This window comes from Paramisgurnus dabryanus, chromosome 6, assembly GCF_030506205.2.
Source record: "Paramisgurnus dabryanus chromosome 6, PD_genome_1.1, whole genome shotgun sequence".
In the NCBI taxonomy this organism is placed as follows: domain Eukaryota; kingdom Metazoa; phylum Chordata; class Actinopteri; order Cypriniformes; family Cobitidae; genus Paramisgurnus; species Paramisgurnus dabryanus.
The window spans coordinates 25,352,842-25,380,073 of NC_133342.1; the positions used below are offsets into that span (position 1 = coordinate 25,352,842).

General features: G+C 40.0%; 1 protein-coding gene across 1 annotated transcript in view; it reads left to right on the forward strand.

The window, feature by feature from the left end:
* The window catches only part of fndc3ba (fibronectin type III domain containing 3Ba), a 153,958-nt gene that overhangs the window by 38,681 nt on the left and 88,045 nt on the right, over positions 1–27,232 (forward strand). Inside the window, exon 3 of the mRNA XM_065276330.2 lies at positions 1,395–1,470. Coding sequence (XP_065132402.1) covers positions 1,395–1,470 — 76 coding nt within the window. The remainder of the gene's footprint in view (positions 1–1,394; positions 1,471–27,232) is intronic.

Consider the following 27,232-nt stretch of genomic DNA (forward strand, 5'->3'; position numbering starts at 1 on the left):
TTTTTTGACATTTGGATATAAAGTGTTTCAATACTACAATATATGGTGTAAAAACGTCTGAGTGCTGCCCTCTTGAGGTTGAACGGTGGCTACTGCAGTTGAATTTTCCTATTGGATGTTGGGTCCAAGAAATGACTCGTGACGTAAGCAGGTTCAAGCTCACCACGCCCTTGTTACGATGTCATTACACACTTAGTTCATCCCCTCTATCTCTGTTGGGATCTGCCCACTTTTCTTGCATTTTTCAAATATTGCAGTGGGTGGAGTCAGGCTCTGATCAGGGGTTTAGTTACGCTTTAAGTATGAGAACATCAATATATTGTAAAGTCATAAACCTGAATTTGTTCCTCCACCCCTGATATTCGGACTAACATCACTCGTGGTCTATTCAACAGGTTGCCTGTGTGAGGTTATTGATTTACTTTATTTATGGAAGCTGGATATTTGTAAGTCGCAGGTGTTTGCCCAGCTTCCTCAATTAATTATCACACGCACGTCATACACTTTTTATTGCCCAATTTGATCCTAGCCTGTCCGGGTCTGATATGCAAAGGTGTGATGTTTGTGAAAGGTTGTGTAAGTGTACATTTGCATTCTGCTGTGTTACGTGTCTGTGTGTTTGGTAAGTCATTTATCTGCATTAGGTGTGTTCTGGGGAGAATGGTTTAGGGGAAAGGGAGGGCAAGAAATAGAGAACACATGCTCTTTTCCCTTTTCCTCTGGAAAGGCAGCTTGGCACGCCACCGTTTCCATAGCAACAGCAGCAGCAGCAGACAGTGTGCGTCTATATGTGTGTGTGTGGATGCCGGAAGTAGGTGCCCAGATCACCAGGGCTGAAGCGAGGAGATGGGAGGTCTGCCCGACGCAACCATCAGGAGCAGAGCTTTGAGGAAACCCAGCTTCAGACACTCGCACACACACATACACACGTGCACGCTGCTGTCTTGCACAGGGCTCGTGCGCCATGGCGGGCCAACTTTTTCACATCTACAGGCACGTTTGCACTCTCAACAACCTGTGTGCAGAAAACATGATGGTAAGCAGCCCGGAGCAGAAGATTTCACAGTGACTGATGGCTCAGATGGAAATACTGTGCTGTTTTCCGGGGGTTTTGTGTGCATGTGCAAGCAAGCGCTTTGACAAGATGATTTCAACATCTGGTTACATCATCTTTCTTGGCTGCTGGGGTCACTATAATGCAGTGCTTTTGATTCAAATGTTCCCTGGCTTATTTTAAGGATTTGAAGGTTTTCAAAGTGAAATGTAACTTCAGAAACTTGTTTTTTTTTATCTCTGATTGTGTTTGCTGACAAAACTTTGCCTTGACTGGTCTTGCTGTGGTCTCAGAAGTTTTATAAATGCATGTCTGATGCCTAATTCCATTTGTCTCACAGGTGATCTTCGTGCAAGTCAACCCTGGAGAGACCTTCACCATCAGAGCAGAAGACGGCTCCCTGCAATGCATTCAAGGTATGGCGTGCTTTAAGACCTATCATGTGAAACGCAACAGGTACCATCTCCCTCCTTCCTGCTGTCTGCGTGCAGCGTAGCTCATTGTTTCTGGCTTTGTTTGGTGAATTGCATCTTGAGTATGCAATGTGCATCTTGGGGCGGTGCGAAATGAGAAGGTGCCAGAGTTGTTCCCACTGTTCCTTTCTGTATAGTGTTTTCATAGCTAATCAGAACCATGGCTGGTGTGTTATTGGATTTGGAACTGGTGTAACCCAATGAAAGTCCGGGCACAGGGCCATGACTGGCATGCTTCTGGGGACGTAGAAGGTATATAATAGCACAAAGCCTCTTTGTCTCATTATCCTTCTCCTTAACATTCAATGTCTTGGTAGCTAATTAATGATGGATAAGATGCGTTGTTTACACAGGCTGCTGTTGAGTTCTCTTGACAGCTACTTTCTGCAAAAAACATGCAGGGCTTAACGCAAATAATTTTTTATACTGGCCCGGTCAGGCCGGTGGTTCAGGTTTTCACCTGCCCTGCCAAAATGTTCACTGGCCCCAATAAAAAAATGTCAAGTGTATACATATACAACAGACATGTTTCAATGAAAAAAGGCTCTCAACTTTTCTGCTTTATCTGTAAACTGACAGCAAACTGTGCAAAATATTGCATTGTTACTTTCGGAGTGTTTTACCCAAGTAAATATCTGCTTCCAAGATATTAAATGATATACATTGATGAAAATATATTTTAGTGACTGAGGGTGAAGCACTGGCCCGATCGGGCAAGTGACAATACTTTTTACTGGCCCGAACTCCTCTCATGCTGGCCCCGGGCCATCGGACAGTCCTTTAATTTGTTGATGTTTCAAACATTCTTTTATTTTGCTTCCTTGTAACATCTGAATAAAATTTGGGAATATAAAGTAAACCGTTATTAGGAAACATTAATGAATACCTGCACTGGCCCCTTCTGTGCTTGTACTGGCCCCTCCCTTTCCTCCACTGGTCCCTCCCCTGCATGTACTGACTCCTACTCTGCTTGCACTAGCCAATCCCCTATTTGTACTGGCCCCTCCTCTGCCTCCACTGGCCACTCCCCTGCTTGTACTGGCCCCTCCCCTGCCTCCACTGGCCCCTCCCCTGCTTGTACTGGCTCCTCATCTGCCTGCACTAGCCTATCCCCTATGTCTACTGGCCCCTCCCCTGCCTGCACTGACCACTCCCCTGCTTGTACTGGCCCCTCCTCGGCCTGCACTGGCCAATCCCCTGCTTGTACTGGCTCTTACTCTGCTTGCACTAGCCCAACCCCTATTTGTACTGGCCCCTCCCCTGCCTGCACTGACCACTCCCTTGCTTGTACCGGCCCCTCCCCTGCCTGCACTGACCACTCTCTTGCTTGTACTGGCCCCTCCCCTGCCTGCACTGACCACTCCCTTGCTTGTACTGGCCCCTCCTCTGCCTGCACTGACCACTCTCTTGCTTGTACTGGCCTCTCCCCTGCCTGCACTGACCACTCTCTTGCTTGTACTGGCCCCTCCCCTGCCTGCACTGACCACTCCCTTGCTTGTACTGGCCCCTCCTCTGCCTGCACTGACCACTCTCTTGCTTGTACTGGCCCCTCCCCTGCCTGCACTGACCACTCTCTTGCTTGTACTGGCCCCTCCCCTGCCTGCACTGACCACTCCCTTGCTTGTACCGGCCCCTCCTCTGCCTGCACTGGCCACTCCCCTGTTTGTACTGGCTCTTACTCTGCTTGCACTAGCCCATCCCCTATTTTTACTGGCCCCTCCCCTGCCTGCACTGACCACTCCCTTGCTTGTACTGGCCCCTCCTCTGCCTGCACTGGCCACTCCCCTGCTTGTACTGGCCCCTCCCCTGCCTGCACTGACCACTCCCTCGCTTGTACCAGCCCTTCCTCTGCCTGCACTGGCCACTCCCCTGCTTGTACTGGTTCTTCCCCTGCCTACCCTTGCCTCTTTTCTGCCTGCCCTGATGCTACCCTGCTCACTGTATGTTGCTGCTTTTGTGTTCATCTGCTTTCATTCAGTCCTCACCTTGTGATTCTCTATTAGGTCTTTTTCTGGCATCACTCAATGTACTCACTGTCATCCATTGTCCTCCCAGTCATTAGTCATGCAAAGTTTCCCTATTTTGTTTAAACTAGTTCCAGTTTTTACAAGAAAAGCATCAGGGCCATACCCAACAGTAATCTCTCTCTTAAACGGTCTGTAAAAAGGTAGCGCTTTCAGGTCATGCTATTGTTTCGGACACAAGAACATCCACCGCTCCATGAAAAGGCTTTGCCTGAGCCATCAAGTTATTGAGAAAAGCAGCCAAGGATACGGAGGACAAGGTGCGGCACACAGAGGAGTGGGGCCTTTAAATGCACGTGTTTTCAAAAAGGTCATTGGGTTTAATTAGAAGTGTCGACTAAAGCAACAGGCTCTGAAGTAGCTGCTTTTTACAGAGAAGCTTCTTTGTCATTATGCAAACCTCAGAGCAGAAGCCTAGATTTAGGATTTTATATAAAGTAACCGATGTTTAGCCCGTGGACCGCTGGCAATCCAGAATGCACAGAAAAGCTCTCTGAAAAGGCTTGGGCCGAAAACACAGTTGGAAAGTCAAAAGGTTTAAGTAAATTCAAAGGATTGCTCTCTTTGTGGTCGAGTCACTTGATTTTTGACTCTTGGCTTCTGGATTCATTCACGTAGGCTATAGTGGAATAGTTAAAAGAGGAGGACGATGGGTTAGAATTTTATAATTAAGGACTCTTGGCTTTCATTGGTCAGTTGTTGTCCTCCCACATTATGTTCTTTCCCTGCAAAAACAGCACTTTTAGTTGTCCCACGTTGAGAACCCACTCACCTCTATATTTGACACACTTTACATGTTATGCTGTTTTTTGTCAACTCTATCCAAAGGCAACATTTGAACCCTTCACCTGCTAGGTGTTACATCCTTTCAGCCAGGTGTTGGAGTTGATGTGCTGCTTTGTGGATGAGTGACAGGTCATTACAGCACCCAGAGCCCTGTGTTTACTGGAAGTCCAGTCTGCTCCTATCTCTGCTAATTAGAGTAGAAGAGGTTGAACTGTAATCTTTGTCTTGTTTAAACAGGGCGACCTTTCTCTTTATCCAGGGGACAGCTTAAAAACCCTCCACCACAGTCTGTTTTGGGCAGCATGCAAGGCCACTCTACACTGCTTTCCCACACTTTTGCAAAGGGAGGGCGGTCGGGCTGTTTAAGTTCACCCTGTCTTGGGTATGGGCTTCCTCATGCTGTATTTTGTTTTGTGATGAGTTCAGTATAGTGTGAAACGGAGACCTCAGATAGGCTTTATCTTTAGCCCTGACTTTCCCTGCTGAGGAAGAAGAGGGGTTGTGTTTTGACTATCCCAACGCAGATGGAGGGATACAAATGTTTATGGGACACAGGTTGATTAGAAAGGGTTTTAGTTTTGATGTTTTCTGTGGCGGTGCTTTTGTTCGCATGCTGGCAGTCTATTTAACTGCACGAGGAAGTCTTTAAATGAATCCTCTTTAAAGCACTGCAACATCTCAGTCCTTTTCAAACTTTTTCTGGATGGGTTTCTGTTATGAGGGGCTGGTCACGTTTGCTTTTGGCAGGCAGATGAAAGCCTGGTGTAGTGAAGAAGAGTTGCTGGGGATCCTGACATTGGTTTTAAAGTAGGGGTAATGTGACTGTGACCTCAACACTGTTGAGACATATTCATAAGCAGTATAGATAACTTTGATAGTGTATTAGTGACATTATTCATCTTATTAAACCTCAAAGTGAAATCACTGATGTACACCAGGTTTGATTTGTCATGGCAGATTGATACGCAGTTAAATTCGGATTTCACTTTTAATCGTTTTTCTTAAAGGGGACATATAATGAAAATCTGACTTTTTTCATGTTTCAGTCCTAAGTGCTTCTATCAACCTAGAAAATGTGAAAAAGATCAACCCATTAACTTAGTATGTATCTCCCCTTGTGATGTCAGAGAGGGATCATCTTATAATAATACAGCCTCTTAATCTGCACTATCCAACCACGGCACTGCCATTTAGTGCAGAGATCAGCTCATTTGCATTTAAAAGGACACACCCTAAAGTGCTCACACCTACAAAGTGGCAATTTTAACTTGCTATAATAAATTATCTGTGGCATATTTTGAGCTAAAACTTTGCGAACATACTCTGGAGACACCATAGATTTATTTGACATCTTAAAAAAGTATTGTGAAATGTCTTCTTTAAGCCTTAAAGGGATAGTTGACCCAAAAGCAAATAGTATTAGGTATTCCTACTATGGAAGTCAATTGGTATAGTCTACAGTGTGCTTACCATCATTTATCAAAATATCTTCTTTAAGTTTAATTTTTAGGTGAACTATCCCTTTAACATTAATAAAAATGTTAAAAAAGCCCCAATATCTCTCTGCTGTACTGTGAGTATGTTTATGTAATTGTGTTTTATTTTTCTAAAAAAACGGCTTTTGTGGCGTAATTGCAGGTTTTGCTGAGAGCACATTATTTTCATCTACATACAGTAATTTACCAATAATGCATAACAGAAGTTTTGCTGTCAGCAAGCCCCAAATTTCTGCACGACATGCTCCAAAAACATTTAGTTTTATGCTTTATAGTATATCAAGATAATAAGTGCTGAATGAATTTGTCAGGCACTCCTGAGATTTACAGACAATGCTACATGAATTCAACAAAGGGCAAACAAAAACAGGCAAGGGAGACACATTGTGTTCTTTTTGATCTGTCTTTTACTGCAGGAAGACAAACGTGTGCTTGTCTTTGCCATTGAACTGTATCTGCATTACCTGAAGGTCATTAGCTATCTTTAAACGGCCTCATGAATGGCTATTGTGGCACAAAGTGAGTGACTTTCTCAGTTTACCGTACTCTCACAATGCAGTGTGACAGAGAGGCAGACAGTTCATGTGGTCACATGTATCCAAGTGTTTGGAAGAATAGCAAAAATCTATAAAAAGTGTGTGACTTTCTTTTCCAACTTTAAAAGTTGTATGATACTTTATACCACGGGGCTGTTGAGTACTTTATTCTGATTGGTTGAGAAATGTTCCGGGGGTATGCATTATTTTTTGATAAACGCACACCCCTTGTCAATTATTCCTTAGGTTCGATCCGACGGTATACACATACTAACAAAATGTACAGTATAGGGATTAGGGCTGTCACTTTTGAGAAAAATCAAATTCGAACGGATTTCGAATATAATGCAATGTATCCGATTATATTCGAATATCTAAACGCCCCCCCCCACGCGCATCAAAAACCCACCGCAATGGAGATTCAGTCACAAAATTATTAACAGTGACAGTCATAAACAGGGTTGTCTGGATTACTTTTTTACTTAATGTTTGAAACAGCAGGTTATCAAGTTATGAATAACAAACTTATATATATAGAAAAAACAAATCAGAACAGTTACAAACAATAACGTGACAACTTAAATAGCAGCAGGAGTATAGGCAGACGCAAACGGAATTTGCGCCCGCAGATTTCGGCAGAAAACTCCGCGGAATTCCGCGGATTTAATGACCGTCATTGACAAGCACACATATCCCGCGCTTGAGCGTGTTTGTGACCAGAACTGTCATTGACAACAAGCACACATACAAAGCCTATCCCGCGCGTTTGTGAGCCGTCATTCACAAGTACATTAACCCTGCGCGTGCTGTTTGCTTGCCCGTTTTCAATGATACAGAGCACAAACCCTTTGATACTTGAGATGAAATTAAACTTACCTCTGAGTTAAGCCGATCTCACTTGTCGTCAATGTGAGGCGCGACAGTCAGCACATGATCATTTCAAATCCGTTTACAAGACAAATGCTGTTGTTGTTTAATATAAAGTTTACATTGCGTTGTAAAAATGATGAAATTATCTTCATACATGCTAATTTCATAATGCGAACGTATTAACACAAGCTTTTTATTCTGCTATAATATTTAACACTATAAACAATGTCATTTTATATACAAACTATAATTCTATCTTGACATGCACATTAGGTTCATTTTGGTCCCATTTGATTCCCTCTCTTGCGCACAGTTGCCGTCGTCGGTCTCACTCTCAGCCTCCTTCCTATTACGAGGTGTTACTGTAAACAATGCGCTACACACGGCATTTAAAAAACCGGATGGTTTATTTAAAGTTCGAATACGGATATTTCACGTCATGTTCGAATGAATATTCGAATATCGAATAAAAAGTGACAGCCCTAATAGGGATGCTAAACAATTAATCGCGATTAATCGTTAGCAGAATAAATACAAATGTATATACACATATTACATATATAGTATGTAAACATTCTAAAACATATACATGCATGTGTGTACATTTATTTATTCAAAGTTATTATACACAGTTCACACACATATATGATGTAAACAAAAACTTTTATTCTGCTAACGATTAATCACGATTAATCGTTAAGCATCCCAAAGTCCCTTGAGATGTGTGTCTGCCAAATGCATTGATGTAAAACTAAAAACAATCTACAAAAGTTGCAAAATATGGCCTGGTCTTAAATTTGTGATTATGGTGGCACTTTTGTGCACTTTGTAGACTGATTGGTTTGAGGTACACAGTAATTCGTATAGTGTTTGGGGTACAATACTTTACTAGCGTTAACATTAATGTTAACATCAACAACTGAACAACTTAACAACTTAATGTTGTTCTCAACAACTGAATTCAGGATTTTGGACGAATTTTTATTAAACTATTATAAACTTGACACACTGTATTAGATGCACAATTCTCATGCATGAGAACATCCCTGCATTCCAGAGTACTTTATTGTGTTCGTGACTTTGCATGTCTTAAAACACTCAACATAGCATTAGTGTAGTGCAGGAAGTGATAAATGAGACTTCATGTGACTTTTGCACAGAACATGTGCTTATATTTGCTCAGCACAGAGCTGTGACGAATAGGAGGGTGACTGACAGAATCCAAACTGTAGACCCGAAGGCAGCTTTTCTGTCTCCAGTAGAAGTATTCCAGAGGTGAAAGTGTGTTACAATCTTTAGGGTTTATTTATCTACTGTATGTGCATGGAGCAGCTGGTCCTCTGTTTATGTTTGGGAGCCCCGTCGCCTGAGAGACAGGTCTACGGTTAGATAATAGGTCAGCTGGAGATACACTCAGGTGCTGTGCAGTGACATGCTTTAAATAGGTTTTAATCTATTGTAAGAAAGAGTGGGGATGGGAAAGACCAATATTGTCTGGAATTACTAATGGAAGTTTTCCGGCTTTAATGCAGGTGATGTTCGTCCACATTTGTGGCTTAATGTTGACTAGCACAAAATCATTTGTCTTGTTCTTCACTTTTTTCTGAAAAGGAAAAATTGTTGTCATAAAAGAGCACTTCTTTGTTACTGACATCGAAATTCCAAAAAAAAGTGTAAGGGTGAGTAAACAATGACAGCATTTTGGCTGAAAATGTCTTTAAAGATCTCGAATAAACACTGACATACTTGTGTACAAAAATGGGACTTAACAATTGGTCACAGAGTATAGCTTGAGGAAAGATCGAGTGAGAGAATTCCCAGTCTATTGGACCAAGCTCAAGCGAGCAGAGCAGCATGGGGTGAAAGGGTTTATTTGGATGACCGTGGCCAGAGATGCACGGCCAAAGACGGTTCGGCGGCTTATTCCAGATGTGCCTCACAGGACTGGCATAACATTAAAGCCCTGCTGCCCATCCCTCAGCCACACCCTCTTGGATGATAGTGAGAAATAAAAGAGACAGTGTGAAACAGATCAGGTTTGCATACCGTGGCCTTCTCAGATCTTTGCATGTCCTTCGCTTCTCTTACTAATAACCAGTTGTTGGAAAACTGAAATCCATGACCAAACCCTAAATGGAAACCTGATTTCATCTGGAGAGAATGTAAGGTCCAGTAAGTCTCCATTAACAGGAAGGCCCAATGTTTTTAGTGGCTATGCATTTTGGATTTGTCTCAATGTAGTTGGTGTGGTGGGGATTGGAACATGTGGTCTAACACACTAGACAGAGATTTCTGCAGGTAAAAGGTATCCTTTAGGATTCCCATTCGTCTCAATGGCAGTTACTCGATGCAGGGTTTTCAGGTGGTACGCACTGAAGTCTGACCTTTTTGTTCAAGTCGGTTTTCCGGCTTGATTGTTTTGAGACATTCACCAGAGCCTTAAATCCCCTGTGACTAATTACTCTAAACTTAGTTCAAAGAGAAAAGCAAGTTTGATTTCCGATAAGCACACATGAACACGCCTCTCTATATTTCTCAATTGCCAATAGATGTTGCCATGTCAGAGGTGGTTGCAACATTAGCTACGTTTAAAGTGCTTTGTGGTTGCGTGACAAAGCACCACTTTGGCAAACCCTTGTGTTTTTTCCATGGTCCATGGCCGTGCACCCATTGAAATCAGTGGATTCGGAGCATTCTCTGACGTAGGGTACTCTCTAGTGTGTACTTGCCTGTACATTGTAGCGCCGTCCAGGTTTCCAGGGTAGGCTTTGTCAGGCTTAGTCAGTTTTTGAACATGTTTTATGACCTCTGTCTCTGTCTGATCTCCGTCTCAGTTCTTTAGAAGTCCAGAAGTTCCGATAATGACTGCTAATGTTCCTTGGAAACAAAAGGGTTTTTGGAAGGATTTGTGCAGGCCGCTTCTTAACCCTCACGCTAAACTGAACTTCTCAAGTCTGTCAGCAACTCTGTCTCCCAGCTCCATACTCCACCTTTTCCTTTGCTCTCTCCTCCCCTCTGCTTCTCCTCAACCAGACGCTTACACGTAGTCCTCTGTTTTAAATCTCTCTTCGCACCTTCTTTTGCATTCTCACCCTTTTGCCAGGAGTCTGGTCTCTCTTTTGCTGTAATATTCTAATGCTTACTCTACACTCGCTCCGTTCCTCCTGCTCTCTCTTTCTCTCCCTCGCTCTCTTTCCCTGTAGGCAGGCTGATCCAGACAGCTCAAGTGTGACCTGGCAGAAGTTTTGTTGCCTGCTTACGTGGCTCTGCTGTATCAAAGCTGCTAAAATCCTTCTCTTGTATTTTCTTCCCTACCTCCATCGTTGCAGTCGCTGGCAGTCTATACTTCGCTCTTTAAAAAAATCTCATAATAATTTAACATTTGATTTCAATTATTGATTTCACATTGATTTTATTCTTTAACATGGCCTTACTCAATATTATGGCCTTAGTCAATATTTAAGATTTTAAGGTTAGAATGTTCTGTACATTATGTAGGATGCAATTATGTACAAAACAATTCATCACAAAAAATGACTGGGTTTTCACAGACAGGGCTACATACTGTAGCTATGCATTGCCACGTGCTTTTTATAAAAGGACTTTTTCTTTGTGTATTGGTGCTTAAAACAACAGTAAAATAAAGTAAGGTAATAACAAGCTTTTATAAATAAAGTTATAAGAACTTTGCTTTAAAGGAAGAGTATGTAAGAAATTTTTATAAATTAATTCTAAAATGGCCTGATATATCACTAGACATTAAGGGCCAGATTTACTAAACAGGGCAAATTAGCGCATGAGCGCAATTCCAAAAATGCGCTGATGGGAGTGGTGATATCTGCGGGTTATTTACTAAAAAAGCGCTAATTAAATAACACAGGCGCAACAGCTGATTTCCATAATGACCAACCAATCTACTAAGAGCAGCGCAAATTAGCGCATGGTTGCAAATAAGCAGAGATGATGCTCCTGCAGGTGCATGTGATATACAGGCCGATAATTAAAGGCAGAGAGACGCGTGAACTTATCTGGTAAAATGATCCTGGAAATCCTCTCCCTTCTACCATGCAGTCTCTGATTTCTGCGATGTCTCCTCCTAGCAACAACAATTGCAGCCATTTCGAGCGCAAAATGATTTAAGACATGCTTTTTTTTGGCGTTAAATAGTCGCGCAAATGCCATACATAACACATGCGCAAACATTAGTAAATCGCGTTGCGTGAATCATTTAAATAGCAGACCTGCCAACCTTGGAAATTTTATTTGAGTACAGTAGCATCGGCCGAAAGGACAGAACACGGCTTTTTAACATATAATTTAACACATGCACGCGCACATGCACGCACACACACCTCTTGGTAACTTTCAAGGTAACATGCTGCACATTGCACTCACTTTTTTCCCCATCCTGCCATAATCTGCTTTAAAAATAATTATAAATGTGAATAAAATCATGTTTAACTAAATTTGCCTTACATGGTGATTAATAACATTATTAATGTTAAATACTGTATTCTCCAAAGTTTAGCATGTCTGCACAAACACTGTTAAAAGTGATATTACTGTTAAATAGTGGGAGATGGTTAACCCACAAATGAAATTCTGTTATCATCTACTCAACCTCATATTGTGTCTAAGCTTCATGATTTCTTTCTTGAGTGAAACACACACAAAAAATTGAGAAAACAAATTGTTGTTTTTCCCTGACTAGCAAAAAATACAATGGAGTGGGGACCAGACACTGTGGTTATCATCACTCTTTAAAATAACTTGTGTTCCACACAATAAAGAAACTCATAAATGTTTGGATGGTCTGTTCTGTTATGTAAACTATGACTGAATAACATGTTTTAAGTTAACCATCCCTTTAAGACAGTATTTTAGAGTTAACACTGCTTTAAATTCAACCATAACTGTGACAGTAGTGCAGTTAACTGTATGTCTGTCTGTAATTTATTGTAGCTTTGTTTACAGTGCAGTACAGTACGGTATAGGCACCTATCACGTGGGCGCTCGAGACACGAGATATTCTCCATTTATAAAACTTTATTTAATGTGGTTTGTATATGACGTTTTATTTTATTGACAATTATCAAGAGCGCGTTATTTCAGAACGCATTTAATCCGCTTCACTCGGATGTCAGGTGGATTCCCTTCACTGAGAGTGAACTTTCCGTTTTTATTTGACTAAAACTGGATGCTCTCCCCATGGTTAAATCATTGTACTTTTTCGTAAGCGCTCAATTATAAATGATGCTCATTTACAAATCAGAAGTAATGTTAGCGCATCTTGCGGTCAAGTGCACGTTATGAAACGGAGCCCGCGCGACCGTCGACTTCAAAGGATTAAGCTAATGCATTATTTGCACATCCACCCTGACCAGTTTACCTTAGCGGGTCAGACGGCTTGACTCTCCGTTGAAAAAAATGGTCAGAAACTGCGAGTGGAGGAAGGAGATCACGCTGGATTTTGTGATTCCATCGATAGCAGACTCTAGTTACTGATTGGCCATACGACGTGTCAAACATCCCGACTTTCTATGTGGTGGATGAGCCCAGTGCTATGATTGGACATATTTTTCTTTTTCTGTTGCTTCTTTTGAGGACTTCGCGCGGCAAAGGGCGTCATCAGGTTTTTGCGTAGTTTAGAGTGACAAATCGTACCACCGTACTTTGAGGTCAAAATGAGTACCTGCTACGCAAAATGCGTACAGGTTGGCAAGTCTGAAATAGTCTCCTCCCAAAATGTTTGCGTCTGAAAGGGAAACTCCTAGAAATGCATATGCAATCAGGTCAGTCGCAAAAAGAACTAGACCACACCTTTTCAGCGCTAATGATCCACTGCGCGTCTTTAGTAAATTCCGACATCGCTATTTACCGCCAAAATGATGGTTTACGCTGGCGCAAGCGCTTAGTAAATCTGGCCCTAAGAAATCATTTTAATTTCAAATACTTATATCACTGACAACAGTGGTCCGGCCAGGATATTATCATTTAAAAAGTGGAGTTGCAGCCCTCAACTGATGTTTATGTTGTCATGTTGTGTATTGGCCACCAGTTGTGTAATTGCAGTACCAGTTTTGGCCACAATCCTACATACTGTTCCTTTAATAAAGGTATATAAAATTTGAGCATTACTATAAAAATAAGGGATGCACCGATACCACTTTTTTGGAATACGAGTACGAGTACTTGCATTTCAGTACTTGCCGATACCGATACCGAGTACTTAATAAAAAACATGATTTAAATTTACAGGTAACAGCTTTAGTCATATAATTTAACAAAAAAACAAAGGACTTGTTTTCCAGTTTGTTGTAAACTCTGCCTCTTTGGACAACACAAGAGGCATTAACCCCTTACATGCCGCTCAAACATAGACATTTCTCAGACCGTGGTATCGATTCCAGGTATCGGGGGACTTTTAACGAGTAGGAGTACTTTAGAAATGTGGTATCGAGGCCGATACCCGATACCAGTATCGGTATCGGTGCATCCCTAATAAAAATATGAAAATTGAATATGAAAAAAATAAATCTTGTCACATAATTATCCTAAAAATCACTTTGTTTGAATAAATACATGAGGTCAAGATGTGTACTGATTTTTGGTTGAACTATCCCTTTAAGAAAATAGCTTATTAGGCTCCCGGCTCAGCTTTTGGATATGGAAAACGCAACTGAGAGCTTAGTGGGAGCTTTTCCTACAGGTTTTTTAAGACTTCCTCTTGTCGGTCTTCAGTTGATGGTTGTTTGCAGTTTGTAAGTGGAGCACTTTTGTCTCTTAACATCCTTCTCAGTTTGTGGGCAGGTCAGAATAGTCATACAATAAACCAACCAGCTGAAAAAATGTTTGCACAGTTCCACATGTGTGTGTGTGTGTGTGTGTGTGTTAATGATTTTCTATATCTATACACTTTTCCCTCATTATCTGAACTTTGCTGTTGTCTGTCGATAAGCGAATCCCTTTGTTTCAACATAGTTTTTGCTAGTGTCAAAATTCTATTGGTTTTAATGAGACCCACATCACATAAAATGGCAGAGGATGCCTGAGGCATAGCACACAGCACGTTCATATGCAGCAGCCCCCTAAGAGTTCCCCTATAATCGGTCCCTAGGAGCCACAGCCACAGACTTAACAGTTCCTCTCATGTTAATGGAGGCAATTAACTTGGTTGCTGGAGTCAGTAACATCCTTATAACCACATCGGGTATGCGTGTGTGCATTGTATACGTGTCCATGCATTCAAGATGAAGTAACTTGTTTTCTTACCAGATGGATGTAAGTTTTACATGAATAAGAATACAATTTAATAATGGACATTTGCAGGTATCCATTGGCTCAGTTGCAATGTAAAATATGCTTTGTTCCAAACCTAAGTTGACTGCCTTGGTGTTTACTGCCAACACACTGTAGTGTCAACCACTTTCTAAACCAGCATCCTAAAATAAAACTTCAGCTTAGTTTACTGACTGATTTGAAGCTCAGATCTGTAGCTCAGTTGGCAGGGCACTGTGTTAGCAACTTAAAGGGACACTCCACTTTTTTGCAAATATGCTAATTTTCCAGCTCCCCTAGAGTTAAACATTTGATTTTATCGTTTTGGAATCCATTCAGCCGATCCCCGGGTCTGGCGCTACCATTTTTAGCGTACCTTAGCACAATCCATTGAATCTGTTTAGACCATTAGCAACGCTCTAAAACATAACCAAAGAGTTTTGATATTTTTCCTAAATTTAAAGTTGCGATTTTCTAGGCAGATATGGCTAGGAACTATACACTCATTCTGGTGTAATAATCAAGGACTTTGCTGTTGCAGGAGGCACAATGATATTACGCAGCAGCTGAAGATAGTCCCCTTTAGTAACTTTCAATAGCATGGGACTATTTTCGGGCACTGCGTAATATCATTGCGCCTTCTGCAGCTGTGTTACGTCAGAATGAGAGTATAGTACCTAGCCATATCTGTCTAGAAAATCACAACTTTTAATTTTCTGTCGGTCTTAGTACACGATGTAACTACAGAAGAGTCAAGTTTTAAATGGGAACAATATCGAAACTCTTTGGTTATTTTTTGGTGCGATGCTAATGGCATAGATTATGCTAAGCTATGCTAAAAGTGGTAGCGCCAGACCCGGAGATCGGCTGAATGGATTTCAAAACAGTAAAAATCAAATGTTTAACTCTAGCGGAGCTGGAAAATTAGTATATATTAAAAAAAGTGGAGCGCCCCTTTACATATTGCAGGTTTTATCCCAATGGGACTCACAGAACTATGGATATGTATAGCTTCAGTGCATTCTGGAATTTTTCTTTTAAGGATACATGCAGTGGCGTTTTAAATATGGCTTATGAGGCATCTTAAAGTCATCGCTTGTCTATAATATTGAAAAAGGCTATTTGTGTAGCTTCACTGTGGTTTTGGACAGAACCATTGTGTGTGTGTGCGCACACCTTTGATTCACTTCCCAACACTAGACCGCTCACCCAAAGCTCTTTAAAGCTCTGCACATGCAGTTGTTATAAACGTCCTATAAATGCAGTAAATGCAAACTAGTGCTACTCGTCATATGGTCGCGATTGTCCTCCATGCCAATGTTCCAGCTCTACTTGGCAACGCTCAGTGACTGCTTTGGGTTTGTTTCTTTTTATCTGGTTCTTCTGGCTGGAGATAGCAGATTAGAGAGAAAGAATGTGAGGCCTGGGTCTGATAGCACCATGAGAGACTGTGAATTTCAGCTATGGGAAGCATGAGCTTATCCTCATCCTTATGCCTGAAAGGCATTTAGGCATTCTTTCCCTTGTCCCTTTAGAGAAAGTTCAACTAGATGAGGTATACTGCTCACATTTTTGGTCTCAGGTGGCATGAAGCTAGGATGCTGATAATTGCCTTCATGCCATTGACGTGTGTTTTATTGCTGTATTTGCTGTTTATTGCATTGGCATGTGGCAGTCTTGAAGTTCCTTATTACCTGTCATAACTTTCCCATGTTGGTTCCCATCTGTTTGAACACACCGTGCTATTTAACCAGAGGTACAGTATTTAAGATACATTGTACTTGCAATATATGTGACCCAGTCTGGGAAAACTCAGCTAAAATTTACAGTTTTCTACCTAAAATCGTCCTACACTCTGTTAAAATATAACTTTGATATCTTTAATATTGATTGACTGAGTAAGGTCACAGATTCAAATCAATGTCAAATCAAACTGATCCTCCTAATCTCATAAATAGGTTATGTGACTTTAGCCTGCCGTGTGTACATAGACCAAAAATTACATAACAGCACAAACGCAAATCAAAAGTTTTAGATTGAAAAGGTTTAAGGTACTGAAATAAACCAACTTACCAGTTTTAGGGCAGAAAACATTTTCAAATATAGGAAAACACAAATATTTGTGGGTTTCAGGCATTTTTTTTTTGTGCCACCAATCCATTTCTTTGTGATTTTACAAATGGCACCCGCATCACTGCGTGACATCACATAAAACCAATGTATATTTAAACCTTTATACCAACACGACCATACTGTATTTATTCTGAACCTTGTAATTTTCCTTATACGTTTCTTTAATTTATTTGTCAGAGCTTGGATTAATTTGGTTTAGGTGCTCAGGAATGGCTGGAGGGAAATCCTGGCCTGATTCATAAGCATCTGGATTCGAAGAGCTGGGCGAGGCCTGGTTTATGTGTAAGACGAGTGAGGTGAAGGTGCTGTGGGGGAAACAGAGCTTGTTTCCTGACTTGACAGCGCAGATCTGAGATTGGAAAGATAAGAAGTGAATTTCCACAGCGCAGCATACTTGCATCCCTGCGGCTGAAGTACATTACACGTGGTCAGAAGAGATGGCCACAGAGCACATGGTGCTCATTTACTTTAAATACTGTATTCTAACTTCCAGGCAGCCGAGCAACTGGGCTGATGGGAGTTTAGTTTTCATAAGTACTGCAATCACTCAGCTGCGATGAGACTCTGTGTTCAAAACAATGTTACTCTTACAATAGACAATCAATTTAGATTGAGTCAGATGTTGTAGTGGTATTTCTCTGAAGTGGTTTGTGGAGAGCCGTGCCGCTTTACTGTAGCTTTACATTATCGTGTGTACTGCCGTCACAGTGGGCGGCAATGGAAGTAGTTTGTGTGCATATTAGGACATAAGCACACAAATCAGTCTGTGGTGTAATCACCAGCATCTCTGTGCACCTGAGCAGGTGTGACATTGCGTGTGTGTGACTGGTGCTTGACCGCACTCATAAAATCACTCTGGGTTTCATTGTCGCTCTCAAGAATTGCATGTTCTAATGCTCAGCTTCCATAGTAAGGAACCAAATGCTGTTGTCATGGGTTTGATGTACATGCATACTTATTACTGTACACCTTAAAGCTGGCATGAAATCAAAGGAAGTTGGAATTTTTGGCTTTGGTATAAATATTTTAGTTATCAGGATATCTATAAACCTGACCGACAAAGTTCTGAGAAACTGACAAAGTTTGCACTTAGAAGATAAAAGAAATAAAAAATGTAGTCTCTCACTACAATACAGATCAACGATTTCATGAAATCACTCCACACCTCAGCTTAGCTTTGTGTTTCAGTTGGAATTACGCTTTAAAAGAAATCTGCGCAAAATACTTTCTTTAAATGTGCATGGTAGTGGGTCTCTAAATACATTATAATTAACTTTGGATAAAAGCATTTGGCAGGTTCATATATGCCGCCAAAATCTGGTCAGTATAAAAAGTAAATTCTTAATTTTACGCAAATTCTGATATTCGCCGTGTTATTCTGTCATCTTTTCTCCTTTTTTTCCAAACTGCATCAAACCCCAATCTTCCTTCTCTGCAGAATGCAATAAATCTGCTCAACTAATTACAGCGCACCATTCCACGCATTGTAAACAACAATGACTGTACTTTGAATACACACTGGATCCTAGTTTTCCTCATCTTTTTTGTACTTCGTGATCAATAAACAAACAAAAACAAAATAATACATCTGATGGCATTGATAAACCTGTGGTGGTTTTCTATGGTGGGGACATAGGTGGGTAGAGTACCCAAAATCTGTACTCAAGTAAAAGTACAAGTACTTATACAAAAATGTACTCAAGTAAAAGTATCAATCTAATTATTTACTTGAGTAAGAGTAAAAAAGTATTAGATGAAAAAACTACTCAAGTAGTTAGTTACTCGTTACTTCCGATCTGATAGAGAAGTAGCACAAAAGCACTGAATTTCAGACTACTTGGAGGGTTTTCACAAACCTCGCCTTAAAAGTCTCATTGTTCTGCTTAGATACAAGTAAAGCAGCCTATCTCAGTCCTGCAATGGGTACATTAAAATCACATAACGTGTCATTTGAGAAAAAATCTCAAACACACACACACAGATGTTTTTCTGACGGTTAACTTTGTATTTATTTTCATGTTCACACCACAAACTTGTCGGCATCTGCCTTTAAACATGCAAACAGTAAATAAAAGAACGTGCGTGTCTGTTTGTTATCATGTTTTTATATGAATAGGTTATTTTCATTGCCATTAAAGTGCAATTACTGAACATAAACAGGAGCCTAATAAAAATTATCATTTTAGAATTTCATATGGAACTTATCTGTTTGTGCAAATCAACTCTACATTTAGTATAATATATAATACATGTTTCTTTAAAATCAAACGTTATTCTTTTATTTTTATTCATTCATTCTTTAGGAAGTATTTAAATAAAATACAATCAATTTTAATTTGAATGTATTTTCTACACATTAGTGAGGATTTGTGTATAAATGCAAGACGTCCTTACATTATGCTGTTCAGTTTGTTTAGTTTTGTGGGGAAATTATATGGAAATGTGCAGATGTGAACGTGCTGTTTGTACGGTTTAACTTACACTAGGTTTGGTCATCGCTTGCACAAGAGTGCATATGGCAAAAAAACAACACGGACAGTGTGTGAAATTACCATTAATCGTGTTCAAATAGACATTACTGTGACTTACCACTTCAGGTTGGATCTTGAATTCCTGTACGCTGAGATGTCAGCTCGTTCATTGAACAAAGCATGCATCACATCATGAAACTATTCTTTTTGACATCTTGGAGTGAAAACATAGACCGAACTTGAAGCCGCCGCCATGCATGATCTGCCTCCGATATCTCGCAAACGCACACGTGCCCTCATCTGCTTCTCCTATCATCTACCTCTCGGTCGCGCGCGCTAAAGGGTGACGCAGCATGTCTCGCGAAACTTTCAAACATGCCCTATAAACTTTTTAAAAAATATATATTCATTAATTATTACCATTTAACAGTAGCGCAGTAACGCCGCCGAATGTAGCTAAGTAAAAGTACAGATTTTTTCACTAGAAATGTACTTGAGTAAGAGTAAAAAGTACCTATCCTTAAATTTACTCTAAAAGTACTAGTTATCCAAAAAATGTACTCAAGTACATGTAACGAAGTAAATGTAATTCGTTACTACCCACCTCTGGGTGGGGAAGAAACGCAAGCCATCAAAATCGAGTAATTTACGTGAAAGCCACTCGGGCGAAGTCAACTGTTGCTTGTTCTCAAACGACAGCATCAAGGTTCTGTCATGCTAACACATTGACCCCAGGGGATCTTATGAAAAACTTTCCAATATTTTACACGAAGTCAACGAGCAGGGCAAAACATTTTACAGCTGATTGCTGTCAAAAAAGTCAAACAACGATGTCCCAAGGATGACAGCAGGATAACACAGTAAGTGTTTTGATTAATGCCATTAATGTTTATTTTTTACCACTAGTCAACTGAATATAACATGACAAAGATGAATGCACATTTATATATTGAGGAAAAAAAACCTTGTCATTGATTTATTGCATTTTGCGGAAAAAATTATAATTTTTATAATAAATCTTTGAAAATCAAATTATGGATTTGAATTGTTAATGTTATTATAACCTAAAGATGCTATGTGAAAGTTTGTAACAGAAAAAAGTGGTTTTCATCTTGTCACTATTGGTATATAAAACACATTTTTACCAAAATTCATATGAAGAGCTCAGATGCAAAAGCACTAAACTCCACCTCCATCAAAAATGAAATAAGGATATTAACCGAATGCTCTCGGCACGTATTATACAGTACGTTCATCAAATACTTTCTCTTCAATTCCGCTTATTCCCAACCTCAGACCATTCAGAAATAATGGTTTGTCGGACAAATCTGCAAATTTTTTTCAGCAGTCCTCAAAGTGCATGGAAGTTGTATGTGAAACGGCCCTGGACCACATTCAAATTTGGGTCCCTTGTGAGTACTTGGACCTGAATACAACCCAAATGTGTCAGCCACATGCAAAACCGCTTCCCTAGTATCAGACACACTTAGAGGGTTTTGCATCTGAACTCTTCATTTGTAAATGTAAGTACAGGAGGAACATGTTTATATAAGCTTGTCAATCACAATATAAGTGAATTTGAAAGGATGCTTGGCTCACCTCTGTTAGTTATACTGGCATCTCTCCACCACTTCAGCACAACATTTTACATTTATTTTAAATGAGTATTTATTATATATCTTCCATTATTTAGTCTTTATAGTGAAAGAGGCAGTCGGCTTTTTATCCAGCCAAATGTTTACCTGATCTCACTGAAGCATTATAGGAAAAAATGAAAGTTTTTTGGCGCGGCGGTACATAGACCAATATTTAACGACTCCGGCAAATTTAAATATTTAATATACAAAGAATTTGACACATAAATCCACTGGTCTACAGCCATTCTGGCTCGCTTTTTGTCAAACACCGACAGCTAGCTGGTGCTCTGAGAAGACATGGCCTTTTTCCACTATTTGCTTTAATTCTCCAAGCCAAAATCGACAAGAACCTTCCTGGACACCGTAGTTGTGTTTTGTTTACAGGATATTGAGGGAGGAACAGTATCCAGAGCAACTAATGAGGAGAAGTGTGAGAGTGGACTATTTTCAGAAAGCTTATCTAAAGGGCAAAGCAGGACATGGTGTAGTCTCAAGCCCTGCATTCCTGTCACATGATCTCAGGCTCTGTCTGGGCAGTCCCCTTCTCAATCAGCCAACATCACCGAACACACTAACTGGACGATAAGAGGATTTGATTTAATTCCAGATGGCATATTGAACAATCCTACTGTTTTATTACTATTATTGGCACCTTTAATTGTGTATAGCAGTGCAAAGGTCGTGGTTTTGATTTTCAGGGAACACACATATAGATAAATTGTATGAATGTACTGAAAATTACTATGGATAAAAGCATCTGCCACATGCATACTGTAAATGTAAAATTTACTTATTAGTTGCTATTGTTTTTACTTTTTGTTTTTGATGTCACTGCCTTAATACTTATAAAATATGTCAAACAATCATGCCAAGAAAATACTAAAACTTCGAGTAAATGAGAGTTTGATGTGTGTGTGAAAATATTTCCACGTCATCGCCGGCTCCAGGTGTGTGCCTGGAGAGATGAGTGTGTTGGGAGTGAGACGGCTGCAGTAAACACAGCTGTTGGAACGCACAGAGCTGGATGTCCTTCCCACAGTGCATTTTTCCCCTCTTCACACAGACCAGCAGTGTATCTGTTCTGTGTACACTGCTTCACACCCATTTGTGACACTGGCATCAGAAATCGTTGGGATTTGACACATTCTGCTCAGTGGTTTTTTATTAGCAGTACCCTTAAAGGGAAAGTTTACCTAATAATGAAAATTCTGTCATCATTTACTTACTGTTATGTTGTTACAAACCTGTACAAATTTCTTTGTTCTGATAAACCTGAAGAAAGATATTTGAGGAATGTTTTACAATCAAACCGTTCATAAGCCCCATTCACTTCCAAAGCATTCTTTTATCCTACTATGAATGTGAATGGGGCTCACCAACGTTTTGGTTACAAACATTTTCTCAAAATATATTATTTCGTCTTCAGCAAAACAAAGAAATTTGTACAGGTTTGTAACAACATGACAGTGTGTAAATGATGACAGAATTTTCATTTTTGGGTGAACTATCCTTTTAACAGTTCTTAAGCTCTGATCATTTTTGACAATAACTTAAAAGTAATTCATGTTGTGTTTATTGGTCTCTAGCAACAGATTTTTAAATATAAGAAAAGTCATTTATCACGATTACAGCGAGCGACTGCAAGCAACATTGTGTTGAGAGTATTTGCATTGTATGATGTCACAGCTTTTCAGCTTGATCCCATACTTTAGCAAAAAATTGCATATGTTTACATTTATTCCATCTAGAAGTATCCCAGAATTGACAGCACTTCTAAAATGTAGACACTTTTGAATAAGTTTTCATTGTGACATGCCAGGAATGGCAGTGCAGAAAAAAACCCTAAACTGTTTGAATGTGTGTAAAAGAAGTACCTCATCTGGCATGATTTCACTAATCTTAACCTAATATATAATAATTGAGAAAAAAACATCTTGTGATCTGTCTATGGAAAATAACCCTAACCGTCAGTGCTGGTGGGTCTGTCTTGTTTGGTGCCTGCATGCTTCAGTCATCTGTATGCCATCTGAGCCACACGCAACACACACAGACACTCGCACCTGTGGAGCAGGTAATGTTTACAGATGTGCAGATGAGGGTGAAGTCATGTCCTTAAAAGTTGCTTCTCTTTGAAGCTCATCAAAGCCTGATGTATGCAATACCCTTCAGCCTCTCAACACAGGATAGTAATGAGGATATAAAAACATTACACTTACTAAACTGACCCTAAAAGAGGTTTTGAAAGGATGATTTTAGAGAAAAGCCCCTTTCTTTGATCTTCATTAGCATTCCTTTTAACTTAAACAGTTCCTAGCACAGTTCAGCCTTTTAAAGTGAAGCTGTAGGATGCGTTTTATTTACACATGCGCTTTGTGATCTACGCTCACTTTGTTGATCTTTTCGGGGGTATTAGGTGTCTTGTAGGTGGTGGCTTTGTTACATGCATGTAATGATAAAATGTATACAGTGAATACACTGTCTGTGCTGGAACCTTTTCCATGTCGACCCACACGGTAGATTAAAGGAGATGGGTTTCTGTATGCCACGTTCAGTTCTGTGCTGTGGTACCCGAGCTGTCAGGAATTTGTTGTGTGCTTGAGAGAGATTTTCTGTGAACTTCTTTGTTGTCTCGAATCCTGGGTAGTTTTATGGAAAAAATTTTGCTCTCATGAACTCATCCTGTCCCAAATTTGTTTGCTGGTATGTTAAATATTTGCTGTTGTGAACAGGAGATTACAGGAAGTCAGCTCGGGGATAAGGGTTAAAGAAGGGTCTTGTGTATTACAATGAGGTGCGAGTCGTTCATCGGCAGAGGCTCTGTTTACATGCACTGTCTATCTTTTCCTTAATCCCAGGAGTCAAAGAGTTCAGCTTCTCGCTCTCTCTCTCTCTCTCTCTCTCTCTCCCTTTCTCTCTCCTTTTCACTTTCTGTGAGTGTCTGAATCACCAAGACATTTTTAACCTGACTGTATATAATAAAGACATAGTTACAAAACTATTCAAGGGCTTTTAAAGTACAGGTGTCATGCATTAAGGTAATAAAATGAAAAGAAAGCGCTATAAATAGACTACTTTTTCTCTTTATCTTTCTTGTTTTTTGTTGGCTTGGCTGTTTACTGTATTCTTATATGCTCACAATAATGTCAGTAATGAACATAACTTGCCAATAACAACATTTACAAAAGTGTTAACTAGTCCTGGCTGAATTCTAGAGACTTTTTTGCATTTTGTGTGGTTTTTGGGCGAACAGACAGATCTCAGTGAGGTTAAAATATTACTACATTATTGTGGTTAAGCTAATCCAGGTGTTTGTGTATAGGATGAGAATTGTGTGTTTGATCTTAGTAATAAATGCTGGATTGTGTAGAGGCCTCACTTTCACTCTGAGGTAGGAAGTCATATATGCTCAGACTTATTTTTCATTTCCATGGGCCTGTTTACACACTCCCAGCTGTGACACCTAAAAGAGAGAGAAAGTGTGCGAGCACGTGTGTGTGTGCGTGTGTGTGTGTGTGTGTGTGTGTGTGTGTATGTGTGTGTGTGTGGCTTTTGGGAACAATGAGTCACCAGGATCAGTGTTATTAGACCGCAAAAATGCCTTACCATAATTAAAGCCAATGATGTTACAGCTAAACCTCTCTCTCTCTCTCTCTCTCTCTCTTTCTCTCTCTCTCTCTCTCTCTCTCTCTCTCTCTCTCTCTCTCTCTCTCTCTCCCTCTCGCTCTCTCTCTCTTAAAGGTGTGTATCTTTTCACAGTCAGATGAGTGAAATGTTGTAGCCTATAGCATTTTTAAACAATTATTAAGGACACATTTGTAGGATGTGAAAGCAGTCTATAGTTTAAATTTAGAACCAATAAATAAAATGTCTTAGAGGGTATGTTCCCCCCAAAATGAAAGCAATTATTTCCTTCACCAACATGTTGTTGAATTAAAAACCCCAATGGATGTTTTTTTCATTGAGTGCTTTCATGACGATCATGCAGGAGTATTTTTTATCAATGAGTGCAGCTGAGGGTCATATTTCAGATTAAAGGTATGTACTCTGTTTTTTATTTTCATAGCTCCTGACAAAAATGAAGAAATTACTGCCATCTTTTTAATGATGTATAGTTGTTTAATGTAAGCACATTTAAACTAACAGTAACTTTAAAGGAACCGTATGTAAGAAATTTATATCAATTAATCATAAAATGGCCCTGATATGTCACTAGACATTAAGAAATCATTTTCATTTCAAATACTTATATCACTAACAACAGTGGTATAACCAGGATATTGTTATTTAAAAAGTGTAGTTGCAGCCCTCAACTGATGTTTATGTTGTCGTTTTGTATATTGGCCACCAGTTGTGTGATTGCAGTACCAGTTTTGGCCACAATCCTACATACTGTTCCTTTAAATATATGTAAATAAAGAACTCTTCAGTGTGACTGCGTCCTTGTGCAGGCTATCAGGTTAAAGTGGACATATCAAGAAAAATCTGACTTTTTCTATGTTTAAGTTCTATAATTGGGTCCCCAATGCTTCTATCAACATAGAAAATGTGAAAAAAATCAACCCAGTAACTTAGTTTTGGTAAACCATTCTCTGCAAGCATGTAAAAAAATAGGTCATTTAATTTTGGCTCCCCCTGTGATGTCAGAAGGGGAAAATACTGCCACTTAATCTGCACTATCCAATCACAGCACTGCCATCTAGTGCAGAGATCAGCTCATTTGCATTTAAAACGACACACCCAAAATGGCACATTTTTGCTCACACCTACAAAGTATTTCTTTCAAGGAATCTTATAAAAACTGATAAAACATAAGTATTCACGAACTCTGACAGAGCAACCTGTTCACTGTGTTCTTCAGTGTTGGAAATTCAGAATCTAGATGTGTTTGGTTCTTTCACGTGCAAAGCATTGAATGCACACAGTGTCTCTTATCTTGCTTTGCTGATGTGCTCTTACTGGCTGTGTGTTTGTTTGTATGTGGCTGTCCAACCTATTTACAAGGTGATGATCAGACTCAAAGGCAGACTTGGTGGCCCAGGAGACATGACGTTAGCCCTTGGTTTCTCAAGCTCCTTTGGAGACTATTTATACCTAGTATTAATTTGCATGGTCAATCAGATCACAAGTGGATGATGCTAAAGACAGCTTTAAGCGGGTTTTACATTTTTTTAGCTCATCCTCTTTCAACCACATTCAGAGGTAGTCAAAAACGCAGATTAATTAAACAAGTGAGGGTTTTTACAGCTTATTATTCCTCTCAGTGTCCACTGGATCTAAATATGCAAAGTGAAGACCTTCACATACTGTATCAATGATTTCTATTGGTCCTAGGACTCTTCAAGTACCAATTCACTAAGCATTGTGACTTTTATTTAGAAAGCATCTGTTAAAGGGGTCCACAACCTTCCTTCTGGAAGTTTATGTATTGTTTACAGAGCTTGATGCTTGGTCAAGGTCCTGATTTTCTCCTGATAACCACATAGAAACACATTCACACACGGTGATTTTTGCTTATCCTCACCCTGCCTCCATCAAGTGAGAAAATAAATAATGAGGTCAGAGGGAAGGTCTTTGACTCAGCATTGTTCTCCACTTTGTTTCTTTCTCCCCTGAGGAAATTTACAAGGCTTTCATTGAGGTCGATTTTGTAGCTAAGAGGACTTGATAGAAACCAGTTTCAGTGCAGTCTCAGAATGTTTCTGCTAAAATTCTCTGGGAAACTGTTACTGATGATCTACAGCAGGGGTAGGCAACGTTGGTCCTGGAGTGCCGATGTCCTGCACATTTTAGCTCCAACCCTGATAAAACTTTGCCTTCCTGCAGTCGTCAGGTGACCTTGATGATCTTGTTCAGGTGTGCTTGATTAGAGCTAAAAGCTAAACTCTGCAGGACATCGGTACTCCAGGACTGACGTCAAAGTTAAGCTAGTAGTTATTTATGAAGGTTACATGGGTGAAAAACAATAACCAGGCATATTTTATTTTATTTAAATCATCGTCTGCCATGTTTAAACCAAAAATATATGGCGAATACTGTGAGCACCAGGCAACATCTCCAGGTGCTCCTTTGAGAACCAGGCCAAAAAAGTTATGTGCACCCCTGTACATTATGTTCTTATCTCATCTCTTCAAATTTAAGTATCTCTACTCTTCTACTCTTGAATGCCATTCCAGACTGTTTTTGTGGAAACCTCTCCATGCTCCCGTCCCTTTGGCTCACTGCTATGAAAGCTTTCTCTCTCTGTTATGAAACGCCTCTATCCACCTCAGACTCACAGTAGCTTATCAGACTCAGACAGAACAAGATAAGAGCATGAACAGTTGCCAGGCAACTGTAGTTACAATGAAGAGGACATCATTTAGTAGAAATGACTCCTGATACACATTCACTCTCCTGAAAGCTTCTCTCATAGCCTTGTATGTCCTTGTTGTCGGCTTCTGTGGATGAAATGAGCTGTAGTTGCGGACAACAGCT